Genomic DNA, 25325 nt, shown 5'->3' with positions numbered 1-25325 from the left:
TTAAATTGTGCATTGCTTGTGAAGTTCCAAACCCAATAACACAATTCCAGGGTCAGTAAATGATCAAGTACTGATTGACAGAAAATAAAGACATGAATTCGATTTCAGCTTCTCTAATATAAAGTTTAGCCCTTAAGTCACCCCAAAAAAAAAAAATTCTACCTTTTTTGGTGTTAATCATCAAATTAGACTCCTACCACCTAAAAATAACTCGGGAATAGCAATATTAGCATTACAATCAAAAATGGATTTTTGACTACAGGTCCCCCCTTAGTAAATTCTAAAATTTCAATGCTGATTTATACGATTAGAGAAGGTATAGTTTGGCTTCGTAATGTTTTACAATGTTATATACGACCCTTGCTATTATCCAATTGAACGGATAGCGTCACTCTTACTGTTGCCTCCTATTTATTTGTGTTACCGCTAACAATGCTGATCGATGGAATAATTATATGTTGGAGTGTTTAACCCCAATTTTATATTGCTTCGGTCGAAAGATGTTGGGTTGCCAATTATGCATCGGTCTTTTGTGATGCAAAGATGTTGAAGAGAAGGGTAAAAAATCGATAACATAATTTGTTGATCAAGTAGATCTATCAATAGGAGCAAAGATGATGATGATGATGATGATGATGATGATGATGATGATGATGATGATGATGATGATGATGATGATGATGATGATGATGATTTGATAATGCTATTGTCTTGTCCCCAGCCGTTTAACTCACAACTCTGCCACATGCTTAAAATCTTAAAGGGAGATTTCGAGTGTTCAATCGTACATTCAGACTATCAGTCAGTGACCATCTAGTCTTCGTATAAGTCCATGTCCTCAGTGCGTCCTATTAAGATCGAAATGACCCACACAGACCTAATCCCAAGTGACCTTTGCTTATCTCACCTGAAGATTCAAATTTGAAGTGGGTTAGGGGAACAGAACACATTCATGGTTGTATAACATTGACACTGCGGCGAAAAGTGGAGCACTGGTGGTGCAGCGTTATCTAACCTGGAAACCGTGCTCTGACAAAACAGTATCGGCCCAGTAGTAATAGTAATACCTATTCAAAGGGTAGCAAGCATCAACTCCTTATATTTTAGGACTGATCAGCGACCAAATTTACTGCATTTATCGGGGCCATCATCGATGGTAGCAAGTAATTGTTACTGTCCGTTTAATGCTCAGGATAAACTCGAACCCCATTGGCCCTATGGCTCTAAAGGACTAGTTTTCTACTACAACTCTGCAGTCACGCTAGTGACTCAAGTGCGATTTTAATTCAAGTGTACAATGTAATGATATTTAGCTAATTGTATTGGTAAAGATAATAAGATAATTATGATAATGAACTCAAGACATATTTCAGATTTCCACAAAGGCTGTACAGATATGCGATTCAGTTTTATTGTTCCTTTGTCCCAGTCTGGAGAAAAGAAAAAAACAAACAAACAAACAAACAAAAGAACTACGGAGGTTCACATTGAAACGTTGAGAAGGGGCGTTAAACTAGAACTTTGAAATGATAACAATAATTTGCCACGACCATAAAAGTTGAAAGTTCGTTTAATGCAGGTATCTACGTAAAGTATCTACGTAACGACATCCCGTCAAAGCAGCTTTGAGTCCTTGAAGCGAATGATATGGATGCATTGTTATGACTGAAAATACCCCCCCCCCCCCCTTCTCTCTCTCTCTCTCTCTCTCTCTCTCTCCCCTTCTATATATATATATATATATATATATATATATATATATATATATATATATATATATATATATATCCTTTCCCCAATAAAGATAGAAAATATGATTTCTCATATATCCACGTTGTTATAAAATTAAAACGCTTTATTTCATTTTGGCCAGGAAACGTTTTCTTTTCAGATTGATAGATTTAGTGGACTCCCAAATGGTCAAAACGTATCCAAACTTAGATTTCAGTCACTTAGTGGACGGTGGATTGGTCTCTTTTGTTAAAAAATCATTTCAACACATAACACACACACGCACACACACACACACACACACACACACACACACACCCTCATACACACATACGTTTGTTTTCTATTTCATTCCAAACTTATTTTCCCCAATTCTTCATTATTTAGCTTATACCATTCACCAAGGACAACTCTGCCACATTGAAATTCTTACAGGTTTTGTTTGTTTTGTTTTTTTTCATTGAGGCGGGGGAGGGGGGAGGATAAAGATGTTTTCTTTTAAAGGGGGGGGGGGGGCTGTTGTTTCCAGCAGAATGGAGAATTCAAGTGATTAAGATTTTGGGTGTTTAAGATTGGAGAGTATAGTCGTCCTTGTCACCGAATGATCTGTTATCAGTCATAGTAGTATCAGCGAGGAGCTGATGTACCGTTAAAGTTGAAGTAGAACCTAGACATTGATGGATTAATACCGTTTTGGAGTGTTTGGTCACACAAACTCGTCAATGAATTGTTGGGATAAGTGATGATAGGCTCGGGGCACAGTTCAAAATCTGCTGATGTGGCTGGCGGTGGCGTGTAAAGTTGACCGTTGTTGACTTTGGACTTTGTTCTAAGTTTTATAGTGCCGTGATGAAATAAATAAATCGACAGATGGTAAATTGGGAACTGAATAATAACCTGGCTCAAATGTCTATCTGGCTGTATATGGATAGAATGAAGTTGACGTCACTTGGGTCTTTGTTTATTGAGTAATTATCACTTAACTGTATTATCCAGACTATAAACGTTCAAGGCTACACCGAGTTTTGTGTGTTGGTCCGTTAAATTTCCGGATGGCAGTGTCCTGGGCGTCTTAACTAAAGGCACAGCATCTATAGATTGTGTGTCTGCGTTTGTGTCAAGTGTGTTTTTTTTTGTTTTGTTTTTTTTTTTTTTTTTTCTAAATATTTGTTTAATAATAAAGTTTACATTGTTTTGTTTCTCCATTCGCCCTATCGTCATCATTATCATCATCATTATCATCGTCGTCGTCATAGAATCCATATCGATTTCATCCTTCCCCATGTGTGGCCGTTGGTCCCTTTTAGCGGATGGGCTTTTTACTCTCTCACGCAGATATCCCTCCTACTTCATTTAAAATCAAATTGCATAAATGGAATATTTTTTTTTAAAGTTGGTATTGTATTATCGCATGAACATAGTGCATATTTGAGGTCCCCCAACAAGCGTTTTGCATCCGAATAGACATCATCTTTTTATGCCGTGACTCGCCACTTCACGTCCGAGTGACTTTCAATGTATGAGTTGCACGAGTGCTCAGATTTAGTTTTTGATGAAGCCATAATATTACGTGTTGTGTGTACTGTGTGCCAGGTCGTGTGTTGTACAGAATAGACACCTAGATAACCACGCCTCTCGGACAGTCGTCATAATGGCAGTGATGGTAAGGCTGTGATTGGTAAACATAGCAAACTACACATGTTTTACTATCGATGGAATGCGCCTAATTAAAATACCCACTGTTTTTACCTCTTGACCAATAGAACCAACACAGAAAACTATGTGTAAACTTAAAAGTTTATAATAATAAGATCAAGAAAATCGTGTGATAACTAATCACCCAACTGGCGGTATAAAAACATTAGCGAGAGAGGTCGATTTCATTCACATTATTGTTTATAAACAACCAACCATATTTGTCCGAACACGTGTGAAGGTGTGACACAAATTCCATGTTTTGATTGGTCAAAACTCTACTGGTTAATTAGTAGAATAGCAAATAAACAGTTATGTCTGTTGAAAATTTAAAAAATAATTGTTCCATTTAAACGCATTTAAATCCCACCTCCTTCCACTTTTTCTTCCCTTCCTTTCTCGTCTCACTCCCCTCTCTCTTCTTCTTCTTCTTCTTCTTCTTCTTCTTCTTCTTCTTCTTCTTCTTTTCTTCTTTCTCTTTCTTCTTTCTTCTTCTTCTTCTTTTCTCTTCTCTTCTTTTTCTTCTTCTCTTCTCCTCTCTTCTTCTCCTTCTCTCTTCTCCTCTCCTCCTCTCTCCTCCTCCTCCCTCCTCCTCCCTCCTCCTCCTCCTCCTCCTCTCCTCCTCCTCCTCCTCCTCCTCCTCCTCCTCCTCCCTCCTCTCTCCTCCTCCTCCTCCTCCTCCTCCTCCTCCTCCTCCTCCTCCTCCTCCTCCTCCTCCTCCTCCACCTCCTCCGCCTCCTCCTCCCTTTCTTCTTAGTATTTCATTTTTATTATGCCTCATCTGTTTGTTTTTTTAAAATCGTTACATACTCTAGTCGCCATCGTCATGCTCGTATTCCTCGTTGTCGTCTTCGGTATATATTGTTGTTTATTTTTGTTGTTGTTGTTGATGATGATGATGATGATGATGATGATGATGATGGTGGTGGTGGTGGTGGTAGTCGTCGTCGTCTTGGTGATGATGATGATGATGATGATGATGATGATGTCGCTGCTGTATATTTAAGCATGGCATCAGAGAATTAAGATCCACATGTCTTCTTTCCTCCATTCCTCCAACTGGGAAACAAGACACCAAAAAATCACAGCAACCTTTACGTGCGTGGGTTGGAAATCGATGCAAACCCCTTAATTTGATTCCCCTGAGAAATGGTTCCCTCCTCCACACCCCCCCCCCCTCCCCCCGGATGTAATTGGTATTCTTTTTCTTTCGTCCATTACTTGTTTGAAGGCATAGATCCTCCTCCTCCTCCTCCTCCTCCTCCTCCTCCTCCTCCTCCTCCTCCTCCTCCTTCTTCTTCTTCTTCTTCTTCTTCTTCTTCTACTACTACTACTACTACTACTACTACCTCTACTACTACTACTACTACTACTATACTACTACTACTACTACTACTACTACTACTACTACTACTACTACTACTACTACTACTGCTACTGCTACTACTACTACTACTACTACTACTACTACTACTACTACTACTACTACTATTACTACTAATATTCTTTCACTTTCTGTTCCAATTATCATCATCATCATCATCATCATCGTCATCATCCTCCTCATCAAAGCGAACACGCCTCATTTGCTTAAAATTTCAACCAGAGAATACACGTGTAAGCTTGGGATGTTTTTCTCTAAACATTTATTTGTTAATTCTTCGTGTGTGTGTGTGTGTGTGTGTGTGTGTGTGTGTGTGTGTGTGTTGTGTGTTGTGTGTTGTGTGTGCGTGTGTGTGTGTGTGTTAATTGATTATGATTCCAACACGTTTTGGTCATATTACTGCTGTTTTATATTATGTACAGCATGTTTTGATAACATATTATTATCCCTTCGCCAGATAGAAAACAAAAACAAAAAACGTCGCTCGACACTGCTGACATTGTAATGTGCCCTCACGTGTCTCAGAGGTCAGGAGGTCACTAGCCTATCGATGACTATCGCACGACGCACATCTCCAAATGCAATCTGTAATGGAATTATAAATTAACCACTAAGAGCGTGGTATTGTTGTAGATTACGGTAATAAATATTACTAGTGGCTATCTAGATAAAGCTATTACGCATACTACACACAACAAACACGCGACAAATAATAATACTACAACACGCCTTGAAGGTGAATCGGTCATGCATTGGATTTTAACGCCTGGTTGAATTTCGCCGAATAAGCTTTTGGTCGTGGGATTGTCGTCTTGTTTTTGTCTTATTTTTTCTTCTGATTTTTATTTTCTACGTCAGGGTTGCGCTTTTAATGACAATAATATTGTGTGCTGTTGCTGACAAGGCACTAGATTAATTATTGGGGCAACATGCCTACCAGCCTAACCTTCTGTTTGTAAGCATTTTTCACAATTTTACGACGTATTGATGTGTCAAGTACAACTATAATATATATATATATATATATATATATATATATATATATATATATATATATATATATATATATATATATTGATGCAATACGTTTAGGTAAAGTGTTCACAAAATCCGCCAGTGAATATAACGTACAAACACACAAAACTGTGTGAAACGTTTCTAGTCTGATTGATAGAATTTAGTGGTGAAAACTAATAATCAAAATGGCTGTCTAAAAACAATAACAAAGAGCTGGATGACAGCAATTTCGTTCCGTCTATATATATATATATATATAGTGTGTGTGTGTGTGTGTGTGTGTGTGTGTGTGTGTGTGTGACTGTGTGTTTTGGCGTGACTATTACATTATTTGAAACACTACGTCACTATAAATAACAAATTCTTGTTTTGTCAAAATGTTAACACAAGTTAAGACCATATAGTGCTTGGGAATAGCACCATATTGTATCATGAGAGTTAAAATGGGACCGTCCCATTCAACACACCAAGGCAAATGAATTCTATGCTAAATACCCTGGTAATGTCCATAAAAGCTTTAAACTCGTCATCCATTGTGTAACCTCCGTATTCTGTAGCTGCAATATGGCTTGGATTATACAACAAAAACAAAAAAAATAATAATAATAATTTACTACGAATAAGAAGAAAAAGAAGATATGGAACCAGTTTTGTATTTGTTACTCAATGTTGGCGAAGAAAATCACGTGCCTTGAAAATAATGCTATGATGACTTTAAACTTCGGCTTGATCCAGGCTTTTCTGATACAAAACGCGAGGTATAAAAATACAAACTACGTGTAATTTGGCCTCAAAGTCTTTCATTTTCAAGTGTTTTATCAATGTTTGTTTCATTTTGTTTTTAAATCATCAGGTGCCATCACTGGAGGTTTGGAGATTTGCATCACATTCCCCACAGAGTATGTGAAGACCCAGTTACAGCTAGACGAAAAGTCTGGGCAGCAGAAGCGTTACAAGGGTCCCATTGACTGTGTCAAGGTCACAGTGAGAGAACATGGTGTCCGTGGTTTGTATAGAGGCCTCAGCGTCTTGCTGTACGGTTCTATACCAAAGTCTGCTGTCAGGTACGTCAATGAATTTCATTCTTAAATCTATTAAACTAATGCAGAGGCCAGCTCATTGTGTGGGAGATCGTGATGAAGTACGTTTGAAAATTGTGACCCAACGTCTCAAAACGGTATTATGTCGGAACGAACCATAAGCTTAAAAGGTGAATTTAATGTTAAAACTGGTTAAAAATATAAATTGTTGGCATCAGCACCCTAAAATATGGTATCCATTCTTCTCAACAAAACATACAACCTCAACACAAGTCTGATATTTCTGGCTATAAATTCAATTTTCAATATCTTAGCCATCCGGACTTAATACCATTTTGAGGCTAAGGGTCACAGTTGTAGTGAATTCTTTGCACGGCAGTAATTGGGAACAGCATTTTGATTTATAGATAACCATTTCTTACATACCCAAAAACAGCGCAGAGATCCGCTTGTTAAATGGGAGTAGAGCAAAAGCCCTTTCGATGGACATGGGTAGTTTAATTGTTCACCAGTGAGTGGTGCAAGAACCCTGTAGTTGCCAAGGGACCATAAAGAGACTCGTTTTTCAACATGGGGGTCATTATGATGTCCGTTTCTTGCCCTGAACTGGTGCAAATGCCTGTTCTTTTGAAACACCATTGCAGACGTCCATTTACTTCTCTTGGACTGGTGCAGGGCCTTGTTTGTTTAAAGAACAGGAAGTAGCCCATTTCTTACTCTGGACTGATTGAATTGATTTTGATTTACCAGGGGCACCATGGCTCAGCGGTATGGTCTTCGCTTCGTACCCGAAAAGTACCGAGTTCGATCACCCACCGCTGCGCTGTGTGGCCTTGAGCAAGTCACCATCTCGCCCTAGCTTAATTTGCGGCGCCGCACTGTGGCTAACGCCAAGGTTATTCCAGTCTTCTCTTGGAATAGACCCTCGAGACAAATTTCCCCTATGGGATGAATAAAGGGAATTTTTTTTTTTTTATTTATTTATTTTATCAAAACTTGCAAGTTGTAAGTCACAAAATGGCTCCTTTAGGAAGCATAGTACTAAAAATGATTGGACATTTTTTAGTAGAGAATCATAAAGTTAATGGTTAATTAATCGACCATAAAATTGATGTCTTTTTTATTTATTCCTTTTTTTAATTAAAAAAAATAATAAACTCGGAATGAGAGAGCTTGTATAGGATATTCATGTAATTTCTAATCATAATGATCACATTTTGTACCATTTGGTATGCTTCACAGATTTGGTGCATTTGAAGAATTCAAAAAGCGCATGGTTGGAGTAGATGGGACTCTCAATATTCATCAAAGATTGTTATGTGGTCTTGGTAAGGATTTAAATAAATATACTGATGTGTGACTCCCTGTTTCCGTCCTGTATTATATCAGAGGGTATAATTGACGTTGAAAAGTAGATTTTAAACCAAGTGTTTAGAATCACAAAATTTGATCTTTTTTTAACTGTTTTTTTTTAAAAGGTAAATGGCAATTATTTTCCTCAGTAAAAGAGTATAAAAATACCTAAAATATTATGTTTTACAGATTGAATATAATTTTTAGCACCTTGGTTCCCCCAGACATGTATACAGTATCAAGATGGTTTACAGGGTCACATTTTTGTATATATCCATTCGTATTGACAAAGATTTGCCATTTCCACAGCTTCAGTTGGATGCTTGAGAAGCATTTGATATTCGTATATTTGTTTGACCTGTTCCCACTAAATATTACCACCTTAAGCAAAATATCGAGCTTCATATTCTTGTTTCGAGAAAATTGCAAGATTTGCAGGTAAATCTGATTTGAAAGAATCATTCCCCCATTGAAGGGTTAAATTCAATTGGCCATACATTTTTCCTGTTTGCTGAATATGGTACTGTATTAGTACTTTTCCCCAAAAAGCTTTTATCTGTACATACCTCCACACCTGTAGAACTCTCTTAGTTTTAGAACAAAAACTGCTCCTAGTGTTCTAACATTCAAGAAGCATCTTAAGACTGCATTCAGGGCATGTTATGATTAATATATTTTTAATTTGATAGTCTTTCATTTTAAAAATATGTGTGGGCGTGTTTTGTGTGTCTGCATGTGAGTGCGTATGAGTTATTTGTAAAGTGCTGCAGAGCACTTTTAAGTGAATCCTCATGCACTGTAGAATATATTGTTGTTATTGTTATTACTATTATTACAAATGGATGTTACAGAAAAATTAAGACTTTGGCTACCCTTTTCAGTGTTTCATGACAAAACTATTATTTTCAATTTTGCCCGATTTGCCATTTTTCATGGCCCGAATTACTTAATTTATTACCCCAATCATTGCTCATTGTCAAACCAGGTATGAATCCAATACAAGGTATGGGTGATTCCTTAAAGTTTAATGTGAAATATGTACTTTTATTTATCCACAAAAATATTCCCCTACAACTACATTACTATTTTATGAGGCAAGGCGGATTCTCTGAGTTGCAAGCAGAATATGAGATTCCAACCTTGGCAAAACCTTAAATAGAGAAATATGAACTACACCACTATAATGATGAAATTGTAGAATCAAAAGGCTTCTTATCTGATGCAAAAGTTGTCTCTTAGAGCCCATGGAGCTGGAGTTTATCATCGTTACTGTTGCATTAAATTGGCAGTAACACTTGCTTGTTATTCTTTGGATAGAATGCTAGCTTATTTCAAAGTACTCTCCATCAGATCTAATATATCTAGCTACCCAATCACTGCTTGATGAACAAAGAAAACTGTGTGCAAAATACAATTCTTATGGCAATACTTATGTTTTGTCACTGGGTCAAACTAATAGGCCTAGACGACAGCAAAACATTTATCATATTCACCAACTTCACCCCATGGATACTGAGTAATTGTAAATTTAATTTTCCATAACAGGTGCTGGTGTTTGCGAAGCCATCCTTGCCGTGACCCCTATGGAGACAGTCAAGGTCAAATTCATCAATGACCAGACATCAGCCAAACCAAGATTCAAGGGTTTCTTCCATGGTGTCAGATGCATTGTCGCTGAACAAGGTTTGAAATTGAAAGCTTTTTACAAAGAAAGGAATATTTTTTCATTTCAGATTGAAATAAAAATGTTCATTGGGAAATTAATTTTAAAATGCCATTTTTGCTTATTTATGGATATTACTTATTTACTTACACCTTTTAACTCCATCTGGAGTATAGGGCATCCACCACAGATCTCCATCTGGGACAGTCTCTGGCTACCACCGTTACCTCCCTCCACGGCATTTTGACATTTTTTTGTTCCAAATTTAGCATTCTTTGCCACGTTGTTGATGGGCATCCTCTTCAGTGCTGGCCTTGGTGGTTCCAGTCAAGTGCTGTCCTTGTGATGGATGGGTCTCTTCTCAGGGTGTGTCCACTCCATTTCCACTTTCTTTGCCATATTGTTGTTGTAATTGGTGTCTGTTGGCAATTTTCCCAAAGCATTTTGTTGGTGACCTTGTCTGCCTATCGGATGTTTAAGATTTGACGCAGACACATGTTAATAAAAACCTCTAGCTTGTTCTCTATGGCTTTAGTCTACTTCCAGGTTTCTGCACCATAAAGAAGAACCGACTTGACATTGCTATTGAACAGTTTTAAATTGGTGTTGGTATGGATGTTCTTATTTCTACATATTAGTTTTAAAATGAAAACTGCTTGTCTCGCTTTTGATATTCTTGACCGTATGCCAGCATCTGCTCGTCCTTGTTCATCTACAATGCTCTCTATATATGTAAATTTTTTTGTTTCTGGGGTCTTGTCTTCGTCTTGTTTTGTTTCTGTTAGGTCTTTCTTAGTTCTTCTATGGCATTTATTGTTTTGTGACTGAACCAAATTTGATATTGTCTTCTTTTGGGCTGTTGGGTGTCTTCGCATGTTTTTATAAATGTTTGCTTAACAACTTCCCAGTTCTTTCCATGAATTTTTCTGCTAAGTCTGCCAGTATCTCAAATCTATTTGACAGAGAAAGTGAAAATTGATTCCTGATTTCCTCTGCTTTTAGTTTTACTACATCAAAGCGTTTCTGATTCCTTGGGCTAGTATTATTATTGCAGCTATCTTGATTCTTAGTTTTGTTCATTAAGAGTGGTCTGATCCAACATCTGCTCCTTTATACGTTTGTGTATCTATCATTGTCCTTCGCCATCAGCGGGAAATGGCAATGTGGTCAGTCTGGTTTTCTGTGAAAGCGTCTTGTGAGCTCCTAGTTACTTAATGAATATTTCGATGTGGAAAGATGGTACCTCCTATACTCAAATCATTCAATTAGCAAAAATCTCCAAAGAGTTCTCCATTTTCATTCATAGTGCCTATACTGTCTTTGCGCATTGTTGTTTCTCTGCCTGTGTTGTTATCTCCGACCTTAGAATTTGAATCCCCAATTAGTATTACGATGTCTCTGTTGTGTGCCTGATTGAAGTTGGTCATGGAACTGAGCTTTATCCTCTTGGTCTGCTTGGTTGGTTGGGGCATAGCACTGGATAATGGTCACATTCTGAAATTTTGAGTAGAATCATTCTGTCAATATTCTATTGTTTGTTGGTTCCCACCTAAGTATACTCTTGCTTGCATTTGTGGTTAACATCAGGCCCACTCCGCTTTATGGATGTAGCCAGAGTAAATAAGTTGGTGACCTGTGGCTAGTGTAGTTTGTCCTGATGATAGCCATCTAACCTCACTCAAGCCAAGTATTTCAATAATATTCCTGACCATTTTTCATGCTACCTGTGTAGCTTTACCGGTTTCATAGAGTGTTCTCACATTCCAGTTGGCAATCCGTAAGACATATCTTGGCGAGAGGAGGTTTGTCATCAAAGCAGCTTCCAAAGTATGGCTTTCACTGGTCTGCATCATATGCTCTCGCCTGGTCCGATTCTGTTGGTCCTTATGATGACCTGTGGTTTCCATTTCTCTTGCGGTAGTAGGTTTCTACCCTATGGGGTTTCTAGCCTCATGTGGACCCCCTCTCCTTCATTCATGGGACACCAGGCTTAGGACCGGTATCTAGCGGAGTTATTTATGGATATAAATTGTGCAAATATATGCAAGTTGTTCTGAATGTTAAAGCTTATATGTGTACCAACACCTCAGTCTGATAGAAGCTTGGAATGAAATGCTTAAAAAGTAATTTTAAGTTAAAATGAATAGAAATACAATGCTAACTGAAACTTAAATGTTTTGCAATACAAATTAAAATGTTATAGCTATACCATTTTAAACGGGAAGTGTTGAAGTGTGTTCGCAGGCTATTTTTTCATGATGGGTCTACTATTAGGAGGAAAACAGAACAGGGATTTTCCAAACACGAGTCATTTATCTTACATAAAAACAGAGGCAATGTAATTTCTACTGACGAGACCTAAATGTAGACCCATTTTCATACGTTGGAACTTTTGTATCAATCTCTACGTCGTCCACTGTGCAAGCACCTCACGCAAAGGCTCAAGTTGTGAAGTTGGGCCACTGCCACTGTAAAAGTTTGGTAACAAGATCCTTACACATTATAGGGTTGTTTTTTTTTCCTATCAATAAGAAATGAGTGAGTAAGGAACAATGGAGTTATTTTAGTAAACCAGTGGCCTTAAACGCTATGCATAAGCAATTTTAATGCAGATTTTAAACTTGAAAGTCCTGTAAAAATTGTGCTTAATACCAAACTAAAAGCCTTCAAAACAACAAATAGAAAAACTCAAGGACTACATAAAACAAAAAGGTTTAAAGCAATTCGAAAGCTTTAACATTGATTTTCTAAGACTCTACGAGTCATGAATTCAAGACCAATTTATTTCAACACTTAGGACAAAGGCATTACAAGCTATCTCCATAGAAGCGGCACCATCTTGAGATTTCAAAATTATATCATGTTTAGTCCCAAATCAACAGTACTCGCTTGATTCTAGAACTAGCACACTCACAGAAGAAGCTAAAAAGCATGCTAAAATCCGATGCTCATGGGAGGTGAAACATCAAATAGATGAAATTTAGTCACCCAGCTTCAGCTTGCTATATTTTAGAGCATTTTGGAATTCAGTGTATTTGGATCCAAATAGCACCGTATTACATCAACAAATCCAAAGCAAAATCTTTTTAAAATAACAATTAGTTTTGGAGTAAAAAATAGACATTAGTGATTCTCATGTTTTTTGTCACTAACTCCATGCTCCTCTTTACAATTAAAAATCATGAGAAGAAAAACAACTCGAGATTTTGCCTGAGATTGATATCTCTTTAAATGTAAAGCATTATGTCTGCTGTTGTCCATATCCAAAAATAATTTTTGTATGACTTTTTGTAACTGTTAAAACATATAAAGGAGAGCCAATATTACTAGAACCTAAAAATGAGATGTTAATGTGAGAACTTAAACCACTAAAAATGAGTTTGGGTCGGAAATGATTTTACCAAAATGTACATATTAAACCAATTACTAATGATTGTTTGACTTCAAAGTTATACCAAGTAAAGTATTGTTTGTAGCAGGTCTATCATATCGCTAAATATATTAACTTTTTAAAATATGGATGAGCGAGTTTTAAGAAACAGCTGATTGAAAACAACATTGCACCATATTTAGAAAAATCCTTACAGTAATAAAACAAAAGCTATCATCTCACTTTAAAGATTTGTTAAATGCAAAGCGTAGGTGAAGAGAAAAAGGGGCTGCAATGCTGTACAGAAAGACAGATGCAGGGATTGTGATTAATGAAAGTTGGCAATTACCACCACTCTTGACGATACCAACAGGTAATAAGGTATTAATATTTTTTTTAACTTTTGAAACTATGATCTTTGTTTTTGTTTTTACCAGGCCTTAGAGGAGTTTATCAGGGCTTGACAGCCACCATGATAAAGCAAGGCAGTAACCAGGCCATCCGATTCTTTGTGATGGAGACCCTGAAGGATTGGTACAGAGGGGATGACAAGCAAAAGAAGGTGCCCACTTTAGTGACTGGTTGCTTTGGGGCTATTGCTGGTACTGCCTCTGTGTATGGAAACACACCCGTTGATGTCGTCAAGACTAGAATGCAGGTACGGGTAGATAACTATTGGGATGAATGTGCCCAAAATGAGTTGAAGATTTAGATGATCTCTTTACTTTTTTTTCTCTTTTATTTTAAATACTTGGAGTCATCGATCACCCTGCGAAATCTGTTAAAAATCAAAAACATTCTCACTACTTTATTAACTTCCATTAATGAATTTAATTTTGATGATTAAATGCAGTGTATTATATCTAATAAAGACATGGACAAACGATAAGATCTGTGCCCATGATGGAAGTAAGGTATAATTTATAATATTATAAACTTCAATATAAATAGTATATGTTTTGCAGGTGGGTAGTTTCATGGACCTCAATATAAGATGCCATATATATGGTCAACAGCTTTGTAATAATTCCTTATTTGATTATTTGTCTTGCAGGGCCTTGATGCTCACAAGTACAAGAATACATGGGACTGTGCTGTCAAGATTTTCAAACATGAAGGGCCCAGGGCGTAAGTAAACTCTTTTGCCTTTTTGTGTTTGGTTTCTTGGATTGAGGACTACCAATTTTCCTATGCCACTTGGACACAAATTTCATCAATATTATTGAACCCAGATCTTCAATTAATTGACATTATGGGCATATATAACAATAACAAAATAAAACGTTTACAGTGGTATTCTTAATGTATTTGATATGAAGCAGTAATTTTGTGTACGATGCCTGTTACTGTTATTCTTTAATTTTCAATAGCAACAGTAAAACAGTAGGAGATAAAGGATTACTCCTAATTAATATTCATTAATGAATAGGAAATGAGATATGCTTACAACATTAATGAAAATATTAGTTAGGTCAAGATAGTCTTATCTTCAGGAAAATAGGGACAGCCATATAAAAGACAAGATGGTATTACAATTACAATTTATTGGGTGGTCTAACGTTTCTTTATGAATGTTGTGGCTGGTGAAATGCATTTCCACTTTTAAGTTTAATGGAGGGTGTGGGCAATAAGCCACCTCGTGTTTTATCATTGTCGGCATTGGGACTGCTCATATCCCATCCCATTTTTCTGCCTGCCGCTGTTTCAGGGGATAAATCTCACTTTTGTTATTCAATGAAATTTTTCATTACTCTATTTGCACTGTCATTAGGCTGAGGGTCAGATCTTGTATTATCACAACGGTAACTCTAATAATAATAATAATGGTGATTATAATAATCATTTCCACTGCTCTTATTCCATATACAAACGGCTTCAGGTACCTTTTCAAAACAGTCGCAGTGCCAAGTATTCGTAGCTGTAACATTCTTCACAATTTTTACTTCAGTTCATTTTGAATATGTATCAACAATTATAAGAAACATTTTACCTTTGACTGGACCAGTAAAATCAATGAGTAATCTCTCCCAAGGTTCATTGGGCCAATTCCAAGGATGTTGGGGTGCTTTGATGGGCTGCTTAGCATGAAGCTTACATTGATAACAGGTTCAAACTGCATTCTCAATTTCTGAATCCATTTGATTCCACCAAACCCAAAGCTGTGCTTACGCTTTCATGCGACTTCCACAATGTGTGTTTCATGGAATAATCACTAGACTTGACTGTGAAGAGTTTGTGATAAAATGACTCTTCCCGTAATATACATTCGTTTTCAACCCTGCTTTTACTCTTTCTAGTTTTGTATGGTCTAAAATCTTCAGTTATATTCTTGCCAGCCATTTAATGACACTGTGTTGCAAAGTTTCTTTTCATGTCTACTCTGGATAGGCAACCTACATAATGTGACAATGTTGTTTTGAAACCCAGGCATGTGTACTCTATCCTGCCAGTATTATCACCCAATGCTGCATAGGTGGCAGCAGCTTCTAATGGTGTCACACTACTATGTTATGATGATCTATCCAGGCCGCAAATTCATTGCCACACTCATGTATGGTCACGGACCCGCCTGGAAGCTTTGTCACAACGCTCTTCAATGTTGGGCTCTTGTCCACAACATGTACATGTGGGACGGGTGGCATGTCCTCACTGATGAATCGATGTTACCATGAGACAGGTTTTTGACCAAAGTTGATCCACGCTACCCAAAGCGTGATCCGGAATAGCTTTGTAGCCTCTGAACAAACCAAATAATGAGTCCATCACAGGCTGACGACTCATTGAAACAAAGGCATCAGAATTCAAAGAAAGCTACGTGTATGTTTATAGCCTGGAATGATGGGTGTTGACAAGTCAGAGAAACAAATGTATCAGACAATCCTGCATTTTCCAGCCAATATATTTCTTGCTCGATAGTGTCATGAGTTGTAAATGGTAGCTGTTTCGCTTTGCAATATTTTGAGACAGCTGTTGGTTTCATGTGAACTGAAACTTTGTGATCTTTCAATTGACTGTTGTCCTCCAAAACAATGTTGAACTGTAGCAATAGTTGATCAAGTTTAGCGATGCATAGGAAACAGCTTTTATTAATTTGATTTTAAGAGTGATAACCAATTCCTTACAAGAAGTGGTGGACCCTCCCCCTCAACAAAATAATAGGCAAGTGATGTTTTGAGGAGCTGCGTTCTACTTTGACAGTAGCCTCACCAAGCATGGTGACAGGCTGTCCAGTGCAGGTTTATAAACAATGAGATAAACTGTTTATATTTTAACTATTGAGTCTATCAAAATGGCCAACTGCCACAACAGATAGAGTAGCTCCTGTATCCAATTGAAAGATGATTGGACAACTGTTGATTGGCTGCATAAATTTGTGTGCGACTTTGAAGAGGTTGTTTTTGATCTGATGGCATTAATTATCAATTGTGTTGGTTTTGTCATGTCTACGATTTTGTTGATTTGTTTGTTGAGTTGCTTTTGCTTTTGACTGACAGACCTTTGACCGTAGATATATGTGGCCAATTCGTTGACAGTGGAGACAATTTGCCTCTCAACATTTACAACGCTCATTATTGTGCTGTCCTCTACACAAGTAGCATGCCCTCTTTTGTAATCAATTTGTTGACTGTGGTTTATTGTTGTTTGTTGGGTCATGTCTTCCATCGTTGATTATGATAATGTGATGCACTGTTGTACACCATTTTGTTGACTTTATGATTTATAAGCTCTCTTGCTCCATTCCTGTTTGCGATGAGATATAGTCACACAAATAACACATTTGATTAAAACCCTTGGATGTCTAAACCACTGAGGACTCAACACCACACTGGAATATCACTAAACTATCGCCTCCATGGTATTTCTTACATCTTTAGTTTCTAGGTTTTGTGTTAGTTCATTCATCATTGGAGTAGACATTGTTAAGATTAGCTCACATTCATGATCAATCCATTTCTAAAGTATCACTGTCCATTCGTCATACTTCTGGATTATCACTTTCACTGCTTCATTGAATTTATTTCAACGGATACATTTCACACCTTTTTCTCTTCTACCCGTGTTCCTCCATTTTTTTATTCACCAAATTTTATGCGGTTTTGTATTCCGCTCAATTTGGCACGCTTAGTTACCTAGCGAACGCCTCTTTTGTTTACATTCCAAGATTTTTATTCAACAGAGAGGGCGTACAAATTATTTAGTTGTTAATCTGTTTTTTTTAGTAATGTATTTATGTATTTATTGTTTTTTGTTGTTGGCTGAAGAAGGATTTTGAGTCTGAAACATTCTGTGTTTGGTATTTTGTTCTTTTTTAAACCTGTTATTCAGTTTTATTTATTATTTTTTATATAGCATGATATAAAAGGGGCATAATTCAAACATTAATTTCCACAACAAGGGTAAAACATGGATTGTCTCTCTTGCATTCAGCCCAATATTGTTGTGCTGCAAAACTATAGCTCCGATGTGATATATGTGATTGATAAGGTTGAACATGACTTCAGATGACCAATGGTATTTCAAAATCCCAATTAGTACATAAGTATAAATACTGAAATATAGTGAAATACATTTTTTTTTTAAAAATCAGTAGGTAAAGTACGTCATCCTTATAATTTTGTTAGAAAGTACCTCATCCTTAGAATTTTGTTAGTATATTTTGGTGAAATTATGGCACCCCAAAAATATATATATAGATTAAAATGAACGACTAGGGAAAATATTGCCAACTCTGGGGTCCAACAGCACATCGAAATAAAAATGTGAAATCTCAAAACTTTGGTAATACACTCTGAGTAACAGACAATAGTGCAATGTTTTTTCATTGCAAATCATCTCTCTGTTTTTATTTTTAAAAATTTTTTGTACCTATTATCATACTTTTTATTGGCACTGAAATGACCTAAAATTGTTGCAAGCGCTGTAATACCCGTAAAAAAAAAATTTAAAAATAAAACTCATTACCAACTATTCATCACAGGCTTTTTTACCAAATTTTCATCATAGGCTTTCCCAATTTAGCATTATACCAATACGCTTCAATATTCGTAACATCACTTCCCTCATATTGACGCATGGTAACTTAGTAACTGGCTCTAAACTATCGGAACAATGGCGGACGCCCTTATGAAATATTTCTCAGACCAGGAGCATAAATGCGTATCCAGAGGGAAAAAAAACCATTATAAATCTGATCATGTTTTGACTTTTACACATTCTGATCACAAGCCATATGAAAAGTTCTAGCCAGCATGAAGAATAGATAGTACCGATTTTCTTTGTTTAGAACCACGATGGCCGCCATTGCTGGGCGACATGACATCAGACTATTGAATCCAATTACCGTTTGTTTACTGTTGTTTTTTTTTTAATTTTATTGTAAGTACTTATTTTGTTATCAATAATATTTTATCATTCTTTTTCCTATCCATGCCAGATTCTATAAAGGAACTGTACCCAGACTGAGTCGAGTAACACTGGATGTAGCCATCACTTTCATGATTTATGACAATTTCATGCATTTCTTCAACAAGATCTGGAAAACGTAGTGTCTAGCAGCTGATTAGAGCTTAGGATTTTAAATTGAAATCACAATTTAATTATTTGAAATGCTAGCTGTGTATTTGTTATAAGAAGTGTGCAAATGTTTTAATTATCAATTTGATTTAAAGCTAGAGTATTATGTAAACAAACAAAAATGATAATATTAATCACGATAATATTGATAATGTTCTCTTGTTAATAAAGAGATTAATGTTTTATGATATATAGATTCTTTATATATAATTCTTTGTAAAAATTTAAGAAATATGTCTACAACTGAAATATAAATTACATTACAGTGATCACATATATATTAAAAGATCATCTTTTTTATTAAAAATGATATACTTCATAATAATTCTTACATCATCAGGAAGTCGCTCCAATGCATAATTCCAATTCATATGTCATAAACTGAATCGATTCCATGATGCGTAATATCACTGTTCAGTTCTTTTGGATTTCTTTCATGTTGTCAAATGGTTTGGATTGCTTTACTCTAGGACTGACAAACAACGACAACCATATTTTTGTAACTAGATATACGTAGTTCAGATTAAATAGGCCTGTGAATCTCGCTATTAATCGAGCTGAGGAAATGAAATGAACATAACTAAATGATTAGATAGGTTATTATGATATTATAATATGATAAATGTATTGTAATGATTCATGAGATGCTAATGGTTGAATTATAATGAAGAGGCAAGTTTTGATTTTAAATGATTTATTTTATATGATCATGTCAGCTTTATGACCTAATGGATTAGTGTTGGTTGTTTTAAAACTGTGTTTAAAATTGTGAAAGGGGTTAGTTTTGTTGTTTTTTTCATCAGATTTATCTCTCATTTTTCTCATGAGAGTTGGTTTTTAATTACTATTTTTTTTTTTTGTTTTATCTTTTTTTGTGTGTGGGATCGTAAAACAATAGTGTTGTTAATCTGTGATTCTATGATAATCGACCATTGAGCAGTATACTTTATTATTATTGTTGTTATTATTATTGTTATTATTATTATTATTATTGTTGTTGTTGTTGTTGTTGTTGTTGTTGTTGTTATTATTATTTTTTTATTATTATTATTATTATTATTATTATTATTATTATTATTATTATTATTATTATTATTATTATTATTAATCTTATTATTAAAGCTATCATCATTTTCGTCATTATCACTTTTATCGCTATTTATATCTTTACATCTACCTGTTTGGATCATTGTGCCATGAATATCTATTTATCTTGTTGTCATTTTGATGCCAATGTATTTCATTTGTGTTCATTAAATCATGACATTATTAGACATCTCCTCATTGTGATTTTATCCATAGAGAATTGTTAGAATACAATTGTAGTGAGGAGTATGTGTGAGGGAAAATAAGGATAATGCGTCAAATGTAGGACGAATTGATGTGAATTGATATGGTAGATTCATATGGTTTTGGAGGGTTTGTGCTCGATTTGTTTTTGTGGATGATGTTTTTGTTTTTCTGATTTTATTTTTTTAATGTAGACAATTATTATGATTATTGTTTGCCATGTTATCTTTCATCAATGTCTCCATTTTACCTTATAAAGAGATAACTTAAAATTGGTTTGTTAAATTCTTAAGAGTGACGAAATTTATATTGTATGCGTAGTTTGTATATTTCCCCAATCCATACTTTTCAATGTATGCACATTGTTAAAATGTGATGTTGATGTGACCTGGTTGAGCTATTGAATACTTGCCAATTTTTTTAAAAAAGCTTTTAAATGATGTCTTAATAAATGCAATATTAATTAAAGACTTGTATGGTCGTTACTTGTGTCATATGTCATTTGGAAAATGAAACGGGTAGTGTAAGATAAGAAGATAATAATCTTACTATTGCTAAAATAAAACAAAAAACATAAAACAACATTTCTGGGGGTCCAAAGTTTGTCAAATTTATGATATTTGGACTTTATTTTTGACTCATCAGTTTCCAAATTGAATAATCCTATAGAAATTATTTTTTAAATAGCTTGAAATCTTTCATCTTAGGTTGATGAATAGGTTGATGAATAATTTGTTCTTCTTGAATGTTTTTTGCCCAGAAGAAAAATCTGCAGATTGTATGTATGTTGCCAGTTCGGGTATGTTAAAGCTTTCAATCAATGTTTGAGCTTCAGGTCATTTTGGATGCAATTGAAATACCTATCTTAAGCAGTTATAAACGCTCATAATATTTTGAATACCAGTTTCCAAATATAATGTTGAGCAATAGGGTATAATAGTTCAGAATTTAGTTTCTATTAAAGATAAGAGTAAGCTAGGTTTTACTGCAGACTGCTTCCGTCCGTTGCATCCAAAGGATAAAATGAGTCACTAGGAAACCCAAATTCATGACCAACAAAAACCAACTCCACGAAAACATTCATAATATAATAGCACGTAATTTTTCCCTTTATTTTACACTGTCTAAACCGGCACTAAGCTCTTTACATTGACATGTAGGTATCAAGTTAAAAAACTTAAGCAGATCATTAATTGTTCATGTTTTGTTGTTTTGTTGTTGTTTTTTGTCTTTGTTTTGTTTTGTTTTTTGTTTTCTTTTTGAATTTGTTTTTGTTATTTTTTATTTTTTTTGTTTTTTGTTTTTTTTTAAAGGGGAGGAGGGTGACAATAACACCTCTGTCCTTCTCCACCTAACAGTGTTCGTCATCCTCAAAGTTCATAGATTGTTACTTATGTCATTATTTATCATGCATTCCTTTTTTAAAACAACTCATTTAGATTTTACATCACACAGATCTCTCCTGTTCGTGAAGTAGTATTTTTCTTTTTTAAAGTTTGCCTTTATTTTATTTTTTTTTTTTTGAGTTTGTATTTTTAGAAAAAAGACAAAAAAATCACTGATTTTGATTATTCGTATTCTTCCTATTTCATTTTAAAATCTATGCTTTTCACAACCTTTTTTATTAAATAGTTTATCCTCTTGATGTAAATTTGTGAATATGAAGCAGTTTTTCTTTCCTCGCTGTAGTTAAAATGTTCTCTATTAATTTCTGGTCTTACTGTAAGATAAATGATGTATCAGCTAAAAGTATAGTCATTACTTGCTGTTTGACGAAGTAGTGTATAAAGCTGAAAAGGCTATTTCAATTATGAGGTGCTAATTGTGTATGCTTTTATGATTTGAATAAAGAATTAGATAAATCTCTTTAAAATTAAGGAGAAAAATCACAGGTTTTTAAAAATGTTTTGCATAATGTGTAAAATTGATCATAGTTTTGTTCCATATGTTTGAGAAACACATGCAATAATTAGTAGTCATGATGTTAAAAGTAAAATTAGTTCTGTTAGAGCTTTACAAAATTCATCAACAATCTTACAGAAATGAAATATCTTAAAATTCAGAAACCTGAGAATGCTTTTTTGTACTGTTATCAGATTTTGTTGATTGATGATCAAGACTTGCAATGTAATTTGGGGTGTTTAAGGCTGTGGCGGATTTTTTTTTTGTTTTTTTCATTTTTTTTTTCTTAGACACAATAAATGAAATGAAAAGCAAATTTTATCACTTTCGATTTTATACAAAATGTGTTCGCATTTCTTTTGATTAATCAACGGGAATCATACTGGTGGGGGTTTTATGACCTCCATAATGGGCAGAGAGCGCACTTGCTTTGTCTTCTATACCCTTATATCTGTTTTCCAACTTGCTTTCTGTCTTAGTTTTGGAATAAGATTACTTAGTTTTTGTCCTGGTCCTGACTAGAGTCCTTGGATGGGAGGGAAGCAGTCAAATGTGTAGTCATAGTTTTTGGGAGATGATATATTATTTTCTTGTAAATCATCTCTATATTATATTTTCTGTTTTGAATATGATTTGTAAGTATTTGATTGAGTGCATTCCTCTTTGTGGGATCCTGTGCTTGTGTCTGGATAAGGCATTTAAGTGAGTGCAAAGTTATTAATACACTGATAGGGCGCTTTTGGAATCTACATCTGTTCCCTATTTGAACCATTCCTCTTTGTGCTCCTTTTTTCTCGTCTGTTTTTAATCGTAAATTTAGAATTTTTTTACTGTCCCATTTTTTTCCTTTTTCCTGGTGCTGAAATTATCTAAATGTGTTGCAAGCTCCGTAAAACTCTTAGCAACAACCAAAACCTAGAATCGTAAATCAAATTCCACACCTCTGTTGTAATCATTTCAAACTACCGTTTCATATAAACTGCAGAGTTCATACCCTCCCATTTTCTTCCTTTTTCCTGGTGCTGAAATTATCTAAATGTATTGCAAGCGCCGTAAAACTCTTAGCAACAAACAAAACCTAGAATCGTAAATCAAATTCCACACCTCTGTTGTAATCATTTCAAACTACCGTTTCATATAAACTGCAGAGTTCATACCCTCGGGCAACATTATACCTCCTGTAAGTGTTCGATAAAATACTTCTGCTTTGATAATTAACTTTGTTTTGATTTTATTTTTTTTATTTCTTCTCTGTCGAAATTGAAACAAGATGACTGTGGTCATCTCTTGTGTTGGGACTAAATTATCAGGCTCAATCACTGTCTAGATGGATGGGGTTTTTTTCTCACAAAAAAGGTGGTAGAAATTCTGGGATTGGGGATCACAGCATGTCATTGGAGTACCTATGGCCAATCTTGTCGTGCATTTTTATGAGGTTTTTTTTCTTTCTTGTAAATCATCTCTCTGTCACATGCCTTATGTGTTGATTTATGTCATGTAGAAATCAGTAATTTTATGTGTAAATTTATTTTGTGTAATAAGTTAGTTTTCAAACATATTTTAAATTTCGGCAACTGGATGGGGTCTTTGACCTCTCATGGTGGGCGGGAGATCACTTGCTGTGTCTTTTATCCCCCATATCTGTTTTCTGAGTCATTTTCTGTCTTTGTCTTGGAATGGGTTTACTTCGTTTTGTCCTGGTCCTTGCCAGAGTTCTTAGCTGAGAAGGAAGTAGTCATATGTATAGTGTTAGTTTTAGAAGGTGATTTTTTTTTTCATTGTATATCATTTGTTCTGTACTGATAGGTGTATTTTTGTTTTTAACATATCTTGTAAACATTTGAGTGAGTTCCTCTTAGTGGGATCCGGGGCTTGTGTTTGGATGAGACTTTTACTAAACTTTGAGGTGATCGTTTAGTACATTGATGGTATGCTCTTGGAATCTACATCTGTTCCCTATTTGAACTAATTCCCCTTTGTCTTGCGTTTTCTTTTTTAATATCCATGTTCTTCCTTTTTATTAGCACTGATATGACCCAACATGTTGCAAGCGCTGCAAAACCCTTTAAAAAAACCAAAAAAACAAGACAATCATTTTCGGCAAAGATCCAGGGGAGACAATGATTTTTGTCTAGATTAAATATAGAGGTACAATTCTTCAATCATCTCAATTTCTTTTTTATCTAAGCCTAATGTACTTTGGCGCTTAATCACACTAGTCTTTTGAGAGCCCCGTAAAACTGTCTTAAAAACAAATGCAAAACAAAAACCCAATAAAAATTAATTTGCCTGGTTAATTAACAAATTAAAATGATATAATTTTCCAAATAAACATGGTCTAGTTTTGAAATGGCAATGCCTCGACGCTGATAGAAATTCTAGGCTTTAACAGTTTATAAACTCTTGATTCCTTTTTTGTTCTCTGAACTAGTCCTCTACTTTGATCTCACTTTCCCTTTCGCCTTGTCAGCGAAAATAGCATTTTTATCTGAAATCTTTTGTCATTCCATTATATTTATATTCCTGTTTCTTGGCAATGTTAAAGTGCTGAGAACAAACTTAGATGATACAAAAGTGAATACCAATTCCAGACAACCTCTATGGAGAGGTTTGAAATAAAGAAAATGGCAGAACTTCAAAGTGAAGTGATGATCATTAAGAGCAAGGTAGACATATTTGACAAAATTCTTTTTCTTTTTTTTTTCTGTTTGACCGCACAACATTATTAATTACTATACACTCGTTGCATTATTTGTATGTGAGTTGTTAGAATACTTTCATGTATTATTTTATTGAAAATGTTCTGTTTCTATTTATTGAAATTATTTTGTTTTTCTTATAATTTGAGATTGAAAACAAGCAATAGATCTACAAAATTGTAAAAATGAAATAAAAATAATCTTATGTGTCAATAAATGATTGTTAAATGGCATGTTAGAGGGTCAGATTGTTGGGCTACGAGTTTTATTTAGATGCTCTGTTGTGCAAGTGTTCCCAAAGAAATCGAATTAGAAATAAATAAATGAATATTTTTACTCTTCACATTTTGTCAAGACTTTGTTTGTTTTGAATTGAAATGAAAGTATTTATTTAATGTCTCTAGTTAGAAAGTAACGAGGATGTTTCGACCTTCAAAGCCTTCTTTAGCAACTATTAAAAGTATGAATAAGCTTAAACCTTTAGCCGAGAGTCCTATGGATTTGACTTCTTTTTGAGATGTTAATTCCTTATCTATAGTGGATCTTGACCTCACTGTGTGGGGTTTTCTGACCTCCCATAGTGGGCTGGGAGGCACTTACTGTGTCT

The 25325-nt window shown here is 35.1% G+C and overlaps 1 protein-coding gene across 1 annotated transcript in view; it reads left to right on the top strand.

Annotated features, from left to right (window-relative positions):
• Positions 1-25061, top strand: part of LOC144967820 (tricarboxylate transport protein, mitochondrial-like) — a 44644-nt gene extending 19583 nt beyond the window's left edge. Inside the window, exons 2-7 of the mRNA XM_078905483.1 lie at positions 6681-6891; positions 8110-8195; positions 9766-9903; positions 13691-13911; positions 14308-14381; positions 18688-25061. Coding sequence (XP_078761609.1) covers positions 6681-6891; positions 8110-8195; positions 9766-9903; positions 13691-13911; positions 14308-14381; positions 18688-18799 — 842 coding nt within the window. The 3' untranslated portion in view covers positions 18800-25061. The remainder of the gene's footprint in view (positions 1-6680; positions 6892-8109; positions 8196-9765; positions 9904-13690; positions 13912-14307; positions 14382-18687) is intronic.
• The last annotated feature ends 264 nt before the right edge of the window (positions 25062-25325 follow it).

The sequence above is a fragment of the Berghia stephanieae genome, chromosome 3 (assembly GCF_034508935.2).
Source record: "Berghia stephanieae isolate SIO BIC M18660-M18661 chromosome 3, UCSD_Bste_1.3, whole genome shotgun sequence".
Taxonomy (NCBI): domain Eukaryota; kingdom Metazoa; phylum Mollusca; class Gastropoda; order Nudibranchia; family Aeolidiidae; genus Berghia; species Berghia stephanieae.
Note: the sequence above shows the minus strand (reverse complement) of the source record. Positions and strands in the feature narration are given on the sequence as shown.